Below are 16,571 nucleotides of genomic sequence, written 5' to 3' on the forward strand. Positions count from 1 at the left end.
TGGCATTTCTGATCATCAATGAGGGTATCATTTGAAAGCTCCATTTTATAAGGTATTTCCCTTGCTAGAATACCTGAATTAGAGTATCTAAGTCAAAAGAAGCTAAATAGAAAGCATGACTTTGAGCCAATATGAGTCTCTGTCCTGTTCTCTGTATGAGAAAATCTCAGAAGTACAACTTGTGCCTCGGACATGTAGTTGTCTAGTATACACTTACTGGTTGATGATGTGGTTTGGCTTTGTGTTCCCACCCAAATCTCATGTTTAAATGTAATCCCCAGTGTTGGAGGCGGGACCTGGTGAGAGGTGGTTGGATCATGGGAGTGGTTTCTGATGGTTTAGCAACATTGCCCTAGTACTGTCTCGTGAGAGTTCTCAGGAGATCTGATGGTTTTAAAGTGTGGTACTTCCTCCTTTGCTCGCTCTCACTTATCTGCCACCAGGTAAATGTGCCCTGCTTCCCCTTCGCCTTCCGCCATGATTTGTAAGTTTCCTGAGGCCTCCCTAGCTGTGCGGGACTGTGAGTCAATTAAATCTCTTTTTCTTTCTTTTTATTTTTCTTCTTCTTCTTCTTCTTTTTTTTTTTTTTTGAGCCGGAGTCTCGCTCTGTCACCCAGGCTGGAGTGCAGTGGCACTATCTCGGCTCACTGTGAGCTCCGCCTCTTGGGTTCACGCCATTCTCCTGCCTCAGCCTCCTGAGTAGCTGGGACTACAAGCGCCCGCCACCACGCCCGGCTAATTTTTTGTATTTTTAGTAGAGACGGGGTTTCACCATGTTAGCCAGGATGGTCTCGATCTCCTTGACCTTGTGATCTGCTTGCCTCGGCTTCCCAAAGTGCTGGGATTACAGGCATGAGCCACTGTGCCTGGCCTAAATCTCTTTTCTTTATAAATTACCCAGTCTCAGGTAGTTCTTTATAGCAGACTGCAAATGGACTAATACAGTTGACTTCTAGGTGTTCTTGGATTTATCTTGGTCTTTGCAGTTTTAAGTATATATGTTTTTTAGTTTTTTTCACATATTTTAAAAATTTCTAGATATTACTAAAGTCTGTTGGTTTCTGCAGCAGGACTGCAATCTTTTTACTACAGTCAACAAAGCATAGCATGACAATCTTGTTTTTACACACGCACCGCTGTTTTCAAGGCTGTATTTGCATGTATTTCTGTTTTTTTCCTGGTCTTCAGGGGTCAAGAAATGGTTTTCTTGGGGCAAAGAGCTTTGGTCAGCTTTGCAGACCACCCAGTCTCAGTTACAAATACAGACTCTGCTCCTGCACCTTAAAAGTTAGTCACATAGTGAGACCGTATCCCTATAGAAAGTCAAAAAATTAGCCAGGCATGGTGGCACACACCTGTGGTTCCTGCTACATGGGAGGCTGAGGTGGGAGGGTGGCCTCCTGGGGGAGTTCAAGGCTACAGTGAGCTATGATTGCACCACTGCACTCCAGCCTGGGTGACAGAGTCAAACCTTGTCTCACAAAAAAGAAAAATATGATAAACTCAGGCTCTTTCATTTGGCCTATACACATTTATTGATCACCTGTTGTGTGCCACATGCTGTTCCGTGAATGAGGAGTATAAAGAAATTCAGTAATGGTTATGGTGACTCACATCTGTAGTCCCATTACTTTGGAAGGCTGAAGTGGGAGGATCACTTGAGCCCAGGAGTTTGAGACCAGCTCGGGCAACATAGTGAGACTTCGTCTCTACCAAAAGTTAAAAAAAAAAAAAAAAAAAAAAATCAGCCTGACGTGGTGGTGTGCACCTGTAGCCCCAGCTGCTCAGGACGCTGAGGTGGGAGCATAGCTTGAGCCCTGGAGGTCAAGGCTCAGTGCAGTGAGCCAGGATCACGCTGCGGTACTCCAGCCTGGAGGCAACAGAGCAAGACCCTGTCTCAAAAAAAAAGTAGTTCACTGACGTTCACTTGCAGTTTATTGAGGGTGCCTTATAGTGCCGTGCAAGCCGGCTCAGTACCGAGCTCTCCAAGGCGGGACATAGCAGGTACTGCTTGTGCTGTAGACTGAAGGAAGCCTCGAGAAAGGTGTCCTATTCTTGGCCATAGTGGCGTATTTACCACTGTAAACTTTAACAGTTATTTTACATTTTATTTCATTTATGTACTCCGTCTCGCTCTGTCACCCAGGCTGGAGTGCAGTGGCACGATCTCAGCTCACTGCAACCTCTGCCTCTCAGGTTCAAGCAATTCTCCTGCCCCATCCTCCTGAGTAGCTGAGATTACAAGCACCGGCGACCATGCCCAGCTAATTTTTGTATTTTTAGTAGAGACGGGTTTCACCATGTGGGCCAGGCTGGTCTGGAACTCCTGACCTCAAGTGACCTGCCCGCCTCAGCCTCTCAAAGTGCTGGGATTGCAGGCTTGAGCCTCAGCATCCAGCCTATATTTTATGTTATGTTATGTTATGTTATGTTATGTTATGTTATGTTATGTTATGTTATGTTATGTTATGTTATGACAAGGTCTCACTCTGTCACCCAGGCTGGAGTGTGGTGATGTGATCACTGCTCACTGCAGCCTTGACCTCCTGTGCTCAAGCGATCCTCCCCCCTCAGCCTCCCAAGTAGCTGGGACTACACGTTTACACCACCACACTCAGCTAATTTTTTTTTTTAAGGACTGGGTTTTGCCGTATTTGCCAGGCTTATTTTATTTTTTAAATTGACACATAATAATTGTACGTATTCATGGGGTACACAGTGATGCTTTGATACAAAGAATGGAGTAATCAGATCAGGGTTAATTAGCATATCCATCATTTCAATTATTTACTATTTCTTTGTGTTGGGAACATTGAATATCCTGTATCTATTTGAAACTGTACATGTTATTGCTAATTATAGTCACCCTACAAGGCTATAGAACACTGGAACATATTCCTCCTATCTTGTATCCTTTAACAAACCTCTCCCTATCTCTCCCTTCTTCCCTTCCCAGTGTCTAGTATCCTCTGTTCTTCTTTATCCTTTCAGGAGATCAGCTTTTTATAGCTTTCATGTATGAGTAAGCACAAGTACTGTTTAATGTTCTTTTCCTGGCTTATTTCACCTAACGTAACGTCCTCCAGTTTCATCCGTGTTGCTGCCAATCAGAGGATTTTATTCCTTTTCATGGCTGAATAGTATTCTACTGTGTGTAGATACTACCTTTTCTTTACTATCTGCTCATCTGCTGATGGACACCTAGGTTGATTCCCTGTCTTGGCTGTTGTGAATAGTGCTGCGGTAAACATGGGCGTGCCGATGTCTCTCCAATATCATGGCTTCCTTTCCTCTGAACAGATACCTAGTAATGTGATGGCCGGGTCATATGGGAGTTCCATTTCTAGTTTTTTGAGGAACCTCCATACTCTTCATTGTGGTGGCTTTACTAGTTTACATTCCCACCAACATTGCATAAGAGTTCCCTTTCTGACCAGGCACGGTGGCTCATGCTGGTAATCGTAGCACTTTGGGAGACCAAGCTGGGTGGATCACTTGAGCCCAGGACTTCAAGACCAGCCTAGGCAACATGGTGAACCCCCCGCCCCCTCCAAAAAGTACAAAAATTAGCCAGCGTGGTGGTGGGCGCCTGTGGTCCCAGCTACTTGGAAGGCCGAGGCAGGTCGATCGCTTGAGCCTGGGAGGCAGAGGTTGCAGTGAGCTGAGATTGCACCACTGCACTCCAGCCTGGGAGACAGAGCGAGATCCTGTCTTGCAAAAAAAAAAAAAAAAAAAAAAAAAAGAGTTCTCTTTTCTCCACACCCTCACCAGCATTTGTTATTTTTGTGTGTATGTGTCTTTTTTTTTTTTTGAGACAGAGTTTCACTCTTGTCACCCAGGTTGGAGTGCAATGGTATGATCTTGGCTCACTGCAACCTCCACCTTTCGGGTTCAAGTGATTCTTCTGCCTCAGCCTCCTGAGTAGCTGGGATGTCAGACGCGTGCCACCATGCCTGGCTAATTTTTGTAATTTTAGTAGAGATGGAGTTTTACCATGTTGGCTAGACTGCTCTCAAACTCCTGACTTCAGGTTATCTACCCGCCTCGGCCTCCCAAAGTGCTGGGCTTACAGTGTCTTTTTGATAATAGTCATCTTAACTGGATTGAGATAATTGATGCCTCATGAAGGTTTTGATTTGCCTTTCCCTGATGATTAGTGACATTGAGCATTTTTTTCATATACCTGTTGGCCTTTTGCATGTCTTCTTTTGAGAAATGTCTGTGAAGACCACCTGCCCATTTTTCAGGGGGACTGCTTATCTTCTCGCTGTTGAGACGTTTGAGTTCCATGCGTGGTCACGGTGGTGGATTCACCCCGGTAAACATGACAGAGCATTTCCGTCCAGTGTTGAGTGCACAGTTAAGGAATGGGCTGGTGGCCCCTCTGAATAAGATGCCCAAAGGAGTTGCCTTCTGCTCGGCAGACGCCTCTCAAATGGTCTTTATATTCTCTCCAAGGGAGCTTCCCTTACATCAGGCTGCGGCACACGATGCCTTGCCTCTTAGAACCATCTGACTGTCACGTGCTTTCAGATCGTGACAGCTTCAGTGTGCGGGGAAGAGTGCATGTGAAATAAATTATCTTCTGCCTGTGTTAAGCAGAAATAGCTATCTTTACAAAGCAGGGATTTTTTTTCCATGCTTACTCCCCACTAAAAATACATGTTTGTTTTTCTAACAGGTTTCCTCCGTTTTTTGATGACAACCCGTTTGGCATTTATCAGAAAATTCTTGCAGGCAAAATAGATTTCCCCAGACATTTGGATTTCCATGTAAAGTAAGTAAACCGTTTGCCTCGTCATGGGGTGTGTTTATTTTTAAAGTGTCTAAAATCACCATGAAAACACACACTCAGCAGGATACCATATTGTGGTATTAAATGTGCTGTGCATTAACTATTTTGGACAGTTGTCTTTTCCACAAGAAAAGAAAAAGATTTTAAGTATTCTGCTTTAATGATAACTTCACATTTTAATGAGTCTTGGCCGTATTTTATTCTTTTGGTGATATGTTATATTTAAAATGAGCCGATGAACGAGTTTGTCGTCGTATTTTATAAGAGAGCAGGTTTGGACTTTGACAAGAAGGATCCTCCTAGTTCTGTGGCTAGCAGAACTGTTGATGGGTTTAGCAGAGTTTTATCTTTTCTCTCCTGCTTAAATTATGCTCAACCTCTAAGCCCTTTTTAACATCAACATTTTCAGTTCTGAGCATGTTGCTTTACGAACGTTTATATAGTTGCTGGATATTGGCAACTTTGGATGCACATTTGTTGCAATAGGGAGAAAAGATACTTTGTTAAATATAAGAATGCTTTTGGTTTTCTGGCTACCTTACCCAGTCTGGTCACCTGGTAGCCATTTTTACTGCAATAAGCACTGATTTCTGTTTGTTTCCCTGTATTTTTCAGATGAGTTCATGGGTGTACCAGCCCCCTGGGCACAAACTAGAGCTGAATGCATCTAGTTGAGAATTAAACTTTTATTTTCCATGGCCTATTTTCTTATGAGCCAGTGGAAGTTCGGTTTGGAGAAGACTTATTTCAGGGCAGTGGACCAGGTTGTTTTGAATATGCCCCTTATGGGGCCACTGGCTACGTTCAGTTGAGTTTCTTGATGGCGAATGCACCCCATCCTAACCAGAGGTTCTTAGTCTGAACAGAAGATAAGGTCGTGTTTTATTGGCTTGAGCTTGTGTTGTGTTTGACACACTAGAGGCAGGCTTTAAAAGACTTCAGCGAGAAAACGAGGCTCCGCTTAGCAATGTGTCGCCTAGAAGGAACACCCTGTCCAGTGAATGGTAAGACAGGGAGGTGTCAGGGGAAACAGCACCTCAGAAGCCAACTGCTCTGGAAGGAAATAGAAAGGATTGTATAGAACCTCTCTCTCAGGCTCCAAATCCCATCTGAGCCGAGTGACATTATATCAAGTGGATGGCAAAGCACTTTTATGATCGAGTTTGGCCAGGTGAGGTGCTCATGCCTGTGATCCCAGCACTTCAGGAGGCTTACTTGGGGCCAGTCCAATAGTTTGAGGCCAGCCTGGACAATGTAGCAAGACCCCATGTCTACAAAAAATTAAAAAATTAGCTGGGCGTGGCAGCATGTGCCTGTAGTCCCAGCTACTAGGGAGGCTGAGATGGGAGGACTGATTGAGCCCACGAAGTCGAGGCTGCAGTGACCTGTGATTGCACTGCTACACTCCAGACTGGGTGAAAGAGTGAGACCCTCTCAAAAAAAGAAAAAAAAAAAAATTTAAAAAATAATCATATATATATATATTTATATATATATATTTAAGGGGGGTAGGGAGAGGGAGAGAGGTTTCCAGTGTCCTGTGGAAACAAACAAACAAAAAAAGGAATTGCAAAAATAGAACACACCAGAAGCATAATCAAAGTCTGGTCTCTTGCCACTTTTCCTTCTTTCTCTCCTGGAGAGTAGGGAACCAGCAGTGACCATCTTGGTACTGTCTGAACTAACATACCTCTCTTTATGTAGCTCCCAGTCCCTTCCAGTGTTCCCCACAATGTCCCTGTCTCTTTACATACCCAGTGTGGGTCTACCAAGAGCAGGAACAGTGGTCGTTGAGTAAAACTTCATTTCTTCCCATTATTTGTTAAATCTTCTCAAATTGACTGAGAAGTAAGACCTCAATGACTCATATCTTTCCTTTTTTTTTGGTAGAGATGGCTATGGGGGTCTTGCTGCATTGCCTCGGCTGCTTTTGAACTCCTGGGCTCAGCTGATCCTCCTGCCTTGTCCTCCCCAAGTGTGGGGATTACAGGCGTGAGCCACTGCACCTGGCCTTAATCATGCATTTTCTTATCCAAATCACTGTTCCTGGTTGTCCATGATGCTAGAATTTTGATTCTCAGCTTTTTAAAGTCATATGTTGGTTCCTGCAACTTTTATCATTTGACCGGGTAAACATGTCGCCTGGGCAAATGGCATGTCAGGATTGACATTCCTTATAGAAAGAAATATCGTTGAAAAGAAAGCACCCAAACACAGCTTTGGGACTGGTCGCCAGTTCAGTAGAGGCATTATCTGCCAGTGTGTTTTTCGTGCCTGAAAGTGCCTGCATCTGAGAGGAGCCAGCTGGTGCCAGAATCATAAATAAAATTTAGAATTTTGGCTCTAGTGCATCAAAAGAGTGCCGGCAGATGTGTCGCTTATCCTGGGGTCAAGGGACCCATCTCCAGCTGTGGACACTTCTGTTGTTCCTTTATAGGGCTTTGTGTCTTCGGGGTCCCCTTCACAGCCACACTCTTTACTTTCTAGACTCTGCTTTATAAGAGTTTGCTTTGGTATTTTACTTTTTTTTGTTTTTTTTTAAGAGTTGGATGTCTTGCTCTGTCACCCAGGCTAGAGTGCAGTGGCACAATCATAGCTCACTTCAGCCTCTATGTCCTGGGCTCAAATGATGCTCCCACCTCAGCCTCCCGAGTAACTGGTGCTACAGTCTTGCACCACCATGCCTGGCCAATGTTTTGATTTTTTGTAGAGACGGGGTCCTTACTATGTTGCCCATGCTGGTCTCCAACTCTTGGTCTCAAGTGATCTTCCCACTTCAACCCCCTGCATAGCTGGGATTACAAGCCACTGTGCCCTGTATTTTAAATAAATCTTCATTTTCTTACATGCGAAACACCAAAAAAATTTTTAAAAAAATTCAAGGTCATCACTTTGTTTTCTTACATGCCAGACACACACACACACACACACACACACACACACACACAAATTGAAATTTATCAAGGTGATCACCAAAACATTCTGAAATAAACATAGGACTTTTTTTCCCACTATAATTTACACCACTGCCTGCCCCATTAGTGTACACACTTAAAGCTGATTGGACTGGGATTATAAGAAAACAGGTTTATTTAAAATATAAAAGCATAAATAAACTTTTTGTATAATCCCACTCTAGTGAGCTTTAAGTTTAAGTGTGTGTGGTAAGGGGGCAGGCAGTGGTGTAAATCCTATGGGGAAAAAGCCCCACATTTATTTGGGAATGTTTTGGGGGTATAGCATTTGATGACCTTGATTTTTATTTGGCAGAGGGGAGCATGTCAAAATAATGAAGGAGAAACTCACTAAGTAGTGGAAAGGTTTGTAACTTTTCGGTGATGTTTTGTATTCCCCACCCTGCTCAAAGCTTTTCAGCCTTGCAGGATGGATACAAAATCCCAGCCTTAGGTGGGCGGACAGATGGTCTCTGAGGTTTACTCTGAGGCAAAGAAGCAGTGAAGTCTGACAAGCATCCCATTGTAATTCAGAAAGCATGGTGGCAGGAAACTCTGCTTAAATTTCCGATCAGACAGGACTGGCGAGTTTCACAGTCTAGATGGTGGAGTCTGACCCTGGGACGTCACCTTGCTTGTCGGCGTCTCCGCAGTCCGTCACCGAACCTGGGAGTGGCCCAGTCCAAGTTTGTGCTACTTTCCCTGGGACGTAGTTTATGCCAGGAAAGCCTAGATGCTTACACCGGGGTCGTGGGGATTGGATTGTTTGGGGGGGACTTCAATATATTATATTATTATTTCATGTTATGTATATTATTATACATAATATACTCTGTGTATTATATGTGTACATGCAGACACACATGATTATTTCCACTTCCATAAATATGCATCTTAAAACTCACCTAATCTACTGGAAGTCTTCAACATCATCTCCAACTACCCATCCTCATTGAACCAGCTTGCTGTTGTTTCTGTTGTTGTTGTTTGTTTGTTTTGAGACTGAGTGTAGCTCTGTCACCCAGGCTGGAGTGCAGTGGCTCAGTCTCAGCTCACTGCAACCTTTACCTCCTGTGTTCAAGCAGTTCTTGTGCCTCAGCCTCCCAGGTAGCTGGGACCACAGTCATGTGCCAGCATGCCCAGCTAAAGTTTTTTTTTTTTTTTTTTTTTTTTTTTGTAGAGATGGGGTTTCACCATGTTGGCCAGGCTGGTCTGAAACTCCTGATGTCAAGTGATCCACACGCCTTGGCCTCCCAAAGTGCTGGGGTTATAGGTGTGAGCCATTGTGCCCAGCCTCCCGGCTTGCTGTATTTCTGACATGGTCTGTTATTTAAAAAGGAAGATTACAAGTGAAGAAGCAGACTTAGGAGACTCATCCTAATGTGTGTGCTTATGGGAAAGCCAGCCTTTTACAACAGGAATCCCATCAATAAGCAGACCCCCAGGGCAGCGCGTGACTGTTGATGTTGGTGAAAGCAGATGTCTTCTATTTTGCAGGGACAGCCTGACAGGCATGTTTATGTTAAATGTCTGGATCCTCCCTGCAGGCACATACAAATTTCACCCTTTTCTACTCAAAGGGGTAGTTTCTTTACAAGATGTAATCAACCCCCTTCCCTTAGCTTCAGCTGTGCAGGGGGCAACCCAGCCTTGCATAGGTTATTTAAGAGCCGGTGATGGTAGGAAATAAGCAGTAGAAAATGTTTTGCTAAAATGGAGATGAAACCGTGGTCCTCGGAGTGGGTAGGCCTTACCTCTGTTGCCGTGCTGCGTTTGCTGATGTGGATATATAATCTGTGCACTTTTTCTTTTTTTTTTTGTCTCCTTCCCCTACACAGAGACCTCATTAAGAAACTGCTCGTGGTTGACCGAACAAGGCGATTAGGAAACATGAAGGTCAGTATTTGATCCCATAGGTATTCAGTGGTACCCGATGTGCGTGTCTGCCGTCTGACACCCATATTGACATGTGCAGATATAAACCAAGGTTTAGTGGTCGGATTTAATCACTGCCCAAATTTCAAATCTGGTGCTTTATTTATTTATTTATTTATTTATTTTACTTGAAACTGCCAGGAAAGATCTATCAAATCTGAGTTTCTGGGCACACAACATCAAACTGGGTCTACACTGTATCTCCCCTCCCCTCAAGCAAGGTAATAGAGCAATAACAATTTATAAGTTATTACTCATTATTTTGTTTACTTATTTATTTTATTTTTTAAACAGCTTTACAGAGAGTGAACTCACACGCCGTGCAATTTACCCATCTAAAATGTGCAATTCAGTAGCTTTTAGTATACACACGATTATATACAGCCACCCCCATGGTTCATCTTAGAACATTTTCATCAGCTCAAAAAAGAAACCCTTCAGCTATCACTGTGCTGCTATTCTTTCATCCTCTCTTGCCCTAAGCCAGCGGTCCCCAACCTTTTTGGCACCAGGGGCCAGTTTTGTGGAAGACAATTTTTCCACAGACCACACAACCTAAATCCCTCACATGCGCAGTTCACAACAGGGTGTGTGCTCCTATGAGAATCTAATGCCACCGCTGATCTGACAGGAGGCGGAGCTCAGGGGCTAACGCCATCCATGGGGAGCAGCCGTCAATACAGGTGAAGCTTTGCTCACCTGCCTGCTGCTCACCTCCTGCTGTGTGGCCCATTTTGGTTCCTCATAGGCCATGGACCACTACCAGTTTGTGGCTCAGGGGTTGGGGACCCCGACCCTAAGCAGCCACTAATCTACTGACTTTCTCTGTAGGGTTTGGTATTCTGGGCTCTGCTAAAAATGGCCCTGCTAAAAATGGAATTGTACAAAATGTAAGCTTTTGCGTCTGACTTCTTTCTCTGAGCATGATGTCTTCAAGGTTCATCCAGGCTATAGCCTGTGTCAGAGCTTCCTTCCCTTTCATGACCACATAGTATTCGATTGTGTGGGCAGACCTTGTTTTGTTTATCCATTCATCCATGGATGGACACCTGGGCTGTTTCCACCTTTTGGCTTTTGTGAATAATTCAGCCATGGACATGGGAGTATATGTTTTTTGTGCGCAAGTGATGATTTTAAAAGTTGTGCATCAGGTATGATTTCCACAAACTTTTTGTGTGGAGGCAAATGCATAATTGACAAACAGACTGTTCTGTAAGTAGTATCATACCTTATATGCAAGTTTTGGCATCCCTGAATTTGATAGAATTCGTGAACTTTTTGTTGGCTGCTTCTAGCTCTGGACAACCTTGGAGGGACTTATACGTGGAGGAACTTCTATATATGTCTTGACCCTGTAAATTATAGTCTGGAGAGACACAGTACACCAGGATGTGAGGCTTGAACCACTTGGCTCTCTTGGGGCCCTCTGTGTGGTTTAGGAGTCTCCAGTGGCTACCGTAACAATGGACCACAAACTAGGGGCTTAACAGGAGTTTATGCTCTCCCCATCCTGGAGACCAGGAGTCTGAGATCAAGGTGTCTCAGGCCTCCAGAGGCTCTAGGGGAGGATCCTTCCTGCCTCTCCCAGCCCCTGGGTGCTCCAGGCATCCCTGGGCTTGTGGTCGCATCACTCTAGTCTCTGTCTTTTTCTTCACGTGACCTTCTCCTCTGTGTCTGTGTCTCCTCTTCTGTCTCTCAGAAAGATGCCTGTCATTGGGTTTCGGGTCACCCTAATGCAGGATTATCTCTTCTCAAGAGCCTTCCCTTAATTACATTTACAAAGACCCTCTTTGCATGTAGGGTTCCATTCCCAGGTACTGGGAGTCAGGACATGGGCATATATTTTGGGGGCCACTGCCCAATGTGTGATAATTGTGTCTACTTCCTGCCAGAGGCTCTAGGGGGGATCCTTCCTGCCTCTCCCAGCTCCTGGGGGCTCTAGGCATCCCTAGGCTTGTGGCTGCATCACTGCAGTCTCTACTTCCATTTTCACATGGCCTTCTCCTCTGTGTTTGTGTCTCCTCTTCTGTCTCTTATGAGGACACCTGTCACTGGATTTAGGGCCCACCCTACTCCAGGATGATGTCATCTCAAGAACCTTAATTTATAGCCGGGCGAGGTGGCGGGGGCCTGTAGTCCCAGCTACTCGGGAGGCTGAGGCAGGAGAATGGCATAAACCCGGGAGGCGGAGCTTGCAGTGAGCTGAGATCCAGCCACTGCACTCCAGCCTGGGCAATAGAGCGAGACTCCGTCTCAAAAAAAAAAAAAAAAAAAGAACCTTAATTTAGTTACATCTGCAAAGACCCTGTTTCCAAATTAAGTGATATTCACAGGCACTGGGGGATAGGACATGCACATATCTTTTTGAGGGACATTATTCACCCGGTAACTGTAGTCAAGCTTCTGTCCTTTACATTATTTTTAGACAGGGGCCAATACCTTCAGGTCTCCAAGGAGCCTGTCCAGCCAGGTTGCACGGTGTGGATTCATCTGTGCCACGGCTCTTCGTTAAAGTGGATGGGTCCTGTGTTAATGCCACAGCCATTTGGAAAAGAGCTGGGTCTCTTGCTGGGACTGCAGGGAATTACAGATGACCCATATCTAGAATCTGCTGGGAATGGCATAGTGACCGTTATAGGTACCTTCCGAGGAGGAAGAACAAGTTTCCCAATCAAAGGAATTGGGGAAAAGCTCATGAACTCTCAAACTAGGTCTTAAAGTCTAGTTCAAGCTTCCTGACATGGAGATAAACGGAAAGAAACTCAAGAAAACACTTTTTTTTTTTTTTTTATTAACACATGAAAATGGTTTTATTTATCATGTACAACATGAAGTTTTGAAATATGCACCCATTGTGGAATCGGTCCATTGAGTTCATTAACGTGTGCATTACCTCACATAATTACCATTTATTTGTGGTGAGAACACTTAAGATCTATTCTGAAAAAAATTGTTTTTAAGAGATGGGGTCTTGATGTGTTGCCCAGGCTGGTCTCGAACTCCTGAGCTCAAGTGATCTGCCCGCCTCAGCCTCACAAAGTGCTAGGATTATAGGCAGGAGCCACTGCACCCGGCAAGATCTACTCTTCTAGAGATTCTTGAGAGTACATCATTAGTTATAGTCACCAAGCTGTGCAACGTTATAGTCACCGAGCTGTGCAAGCGACTGACCGAACTTGTTCCTCCTGTCTCACTCTTTGTCTGTTTTGACCAATGACTTCCCATCTCAGCCCTTTCCCAGCCCCTGGTATCCACCATTCTACTCTCTGCTTCTATGAATTCAACTTTTTTAGATTTCCCATGTAAGTGAGATTAGGTGGTATTTGTCTATCTCTACCTGGCTTATTTCTCTCTCTCTCTCTCTCTTTTTTTTTTTTTTTTTGAGACAGAGCCTTGCTGTATTGCCCAGGCTGGAGTACAGTGGCACAATCTCTGCTTACTGCAACCTCCACCTCCCGGGTTCAAGAGATTCTCCTGCATCAGCCTCCCAAGTAGTTGGGATTGCAGGTGCCCGCCACCATGCTCAGCTAATTTTTGTATTTTTGGGTACAGACGGGGTTGCACTACGTTGGCCAGGCTGGTCGTGAACTCCTGACCTCAAGTGATCTATCTGCCTCAGCCTTCCGAAGTGCTGGAATTACAGGCGTGAGCCACCATGCCTGGACCTTATTTCTCTTAATATAGTATCTTCCAGGTTGATGCATGTTTTTGGAAATGACCGGATTTCCCTCCTTTTCCTGGCTGAATAGTACTCCATGGTGTACATATAACATGTTTTCTTTATCCACTCCCCTCTTGATGAGCACATAGGTTGATTCCCTATCTTGGTGGTGTGAATCGTGGTGCAGTGAGCATGGGGGTGCACAGATCTCTTTGATACACTCATTTTTTTTTCCTTTGGGTATATATCCAGTAGTGGGATTGCTTGAGCCTCTTGTAGTTCTATTTTTAGTTTGTCAGGGATGAAAGTGTCTGATTAAAATGGAAGTATGCTCCTGGGTAGCCCCTGGTCTGTGGCTGCCCTGGAGAGGGACACTTACTCTTTTTCCCACTCTGACCGCCTCTCCATCCTCTGCTGCACTGCCATCCTCAGCCTACGTGTATCACTGCATTCCCAGGCAGTTGTCATAGCTCCCAGTGGCCTTCCCGCCACTGACTTTCCCCACAATCCCTCCTCTTCCCTAGGAAGAAGGGTCTGTCATTCATAGCCTGGAGCCCCAGGGCCTTAACTTGGTTAAGAACTTTCCAGATTCTTCTCATCCCGTGCTTCTCATCTGATGATTCCGTGGTCTTCCGCGTGAACCCTCATGCAGCCAGGATGGATGAGCCACCTGCTGCCGTACCTGTCACCATCGCACCTTGCTGTTCTTCTCTCTTCGCTTGGCACCTCTTCATTTGGGGGTCTTCCCTTCTTCTTCTGGAACCACATCCGTTCTGTTGAACTCCTTCATCCTCTGTGGACACCCCTGTGCCCTTCACGCTTGGAAAATCCCCAGCATGTTCCTTTTTTTAAAATACATGCACATGCAGCTGCATACACACTTTATAGATATAATATAAAATATATAGAGATTTATATACAAATTTATTTATATAATATAAAGTATGCGTATCTATCTACACACATTGCATTTTTATATACTTTATATACAGACCAGCATAAAAAAGGTCAAAGGAATACAGATTTATATATACATTATATAAATAGATAATTGTACGTATATGTAGATAGATTATATTTTATGTAATATTGATATATATCTATATAAATATATAGTATATGTAGATACTTAGAAATACACATATATATTTAGAAATAAATAACGTAAAAATCTATATAATAAAGATATATACATATAAATATATAGCTATATAATATAGGTATGTAGATATAATATAAAGTGTGATGCTGGGCGCGGTGGCTCACGCCTGTAATCCCAACACTTTGGCAGGGAGGCAGGCCGATCACCTGAGGTCAGGAGTTTGAGACCAGCCTGGCCAACATGGTGAAACCCCGTCTTTACTAAAAATACAAAAATTAGCCGAGTGTGGTTGTGGGTGCCTGTAATCCCGGCTACTTGGGAGGCTGAGACAGGAGAATTGCTTGAATCCGGGAGGCAGAGGTTGCAGTGAGCCGAGACCACACCATTGCACTCCAGCCTGGGCAACAAGAGCTCAACTCCATCTCAAATTAAACAAATAATAATAATAATATAAAGTGTGTATACCTATATATAGATATATTGCATTTTTTTTTGAGATGGAGTCTTACTCTGTCTCCCAGGCTGGAGTGCAGTGATGCGATCTTGGCTCACTGCAACTTCCACCTCCCAGGATCAAGCGATTCTCCTGCCTCAGCCTCCCGAGTAGCTGGAATTACATGCACTTGCCACCACACCCAGCTAATTTTTGTAATTTTTTTTCATAGAGATGGGGTTTCACCATGTTGGCCAGGCTGATCTCAAAGTCCTGACCTCAAGTGATCTGCCCACCTTGGCCTCCCAAAGTGCTGGGATTGTAGGCATGAGCCACTGCGACTAGCCAGACACATTGAATTTTTATACACTTTATGTACAAGCTAGCGTACAAAAAACTCAAAGGAATATATTTATCTATATATCATGTAAATAGATAAGTATAGAGATATATATATTTATAAATTACATATATTTATAAATATCCATATATAGTATATATTTAGCAATATATAAATAAAATATAGCTATATATTTAGAAATATATAAATATATGTATATGTAAATCTGTATAATATAGATCTGTAGGTATCAATATATAGCTATATATAATGTAATAAATATATAATATAGGTATGTACATATAAAGTGTGTATATCTCGCTACAGAGACATTGCATTTTTATATACTTTATATACAAACTAGCAGACAAAAAAGTCAAAGGAATATAGATTTGTCTATCTTATATAAATAGATAATTATATATACAGATTTATCTATAAATTATATATAATGTTTATATAAAATATATAGCATAGCTATTTGGAAATACATAAATGTATATAAATCTATATATATTTAGAAATATATGCAAATAATGTATATGTAAATATGTATAATATAGCTATATAGCTATGTATCAATATATGGCTGTATATAAATATATAATATAGGTATATAGATATAATACAAAGTACGTATATCTCTCTACAGACACATTGCATTTTTATGCACTTTATATGGAACCCATACAAGAAGTCAAAGGAATGAAATGTATGTTTTAAGAGTGGGAACTTTGGCCAGGCGTGGTGGCTCATGCTTGTAATCCCAGCACTTTGGGAGGCCGAGGCAGGCGAATCACCTGAGGTCGGGAGTTCGAGACCAGCCTGACCAACATGGAGAAACCCTGTCTCTACTAAAAATACACAGCTGGACGTGGTGAACCATCCCAGTAATTCCAGCTACTTGGGAGGCTGAGGCAGGAGAATCGCTTGAAGCTGGGAGGTGGAGGTTGCAGTGAGCTGAGATCGCACCACTGCACTCCAGTCTGGGAAACAGAGCAAAACTCCGGCTCAAAAAAACAAAAAACAAAACAAAACAAAAAGAGTGGGAGCTTTAAGTAACTGCAGTCACATGCCACTTAATGATGGAGATGTCCTCTGAGAAATGTGTGGTTAGGTGATTTTGTCTTTGTGCATGCATAGAGTGGACTCGCACAAACCTGGCTGGCCCAGCCTCTGACACACCAAGGGTATATGGCAGATTCTTTTGCTCCTGGGCTACAAATGTAGATGGTATGTGGCTGTGCTGAGTAACACAAGGAATGGTCAGCATGTGTGCATCTAAGCATCCCTAAGCTTAGACAAGGGACAGTAAAAATACAGCACAAAACCTGAAAACTGGCGCGCCTGT

At 43.5% G+C, this 16,571-nt stretch overlaps 1 protein-coding gene across 4 annotated transcripts in view; it reads left to right on the forward strand.

Annotated features, from left to right (window-relative positions):
- Positions 1-16,571, forward strand: part of PRKX (protein kinase X-linked) — a 118,249-nt gene that overhangs the window by 87,856 nt on the left and 13,822 nt on the right. For all 4 annotated transcript variants that reach the window (XR_004055926.1, XR_004055927.1, XR_004055928.1 and 1 more), the window contains exons 5-6: positions 4,682-4,777; positions 9,588-9,645. Coding sequence is in view for 1 of the 4 variants with exons in the window: in XM_030926411.1 (XP_030782271.1) it covers positions 4,682-4,777; positions 9,588-9,645 (154 nt within the window). In the remaining 3 variants the exon portion in view is untranslated. The remainder of the gene's footprint in view (positions 1-4,681; positions 4,778-9,587; positions 9,646-16,571) is intronic.

Source organism: Rhinopithecus roxellana, unplaced genomic scaffold, assembly GCF_007565055.1.
Source record: "Rhinopithecus roxellana isolate Shanxi Qingling unplaced genomic scaffold, ASM756505v1 contig2858, whole genome shotgun sequence".
NCBI classification, from domain to species: Eukaryota; Metazoa; Chordata; class Mammalia; order Primates; family Cercopithecidae; genus Rhinopithecus; species Rhinopithecus roxellana.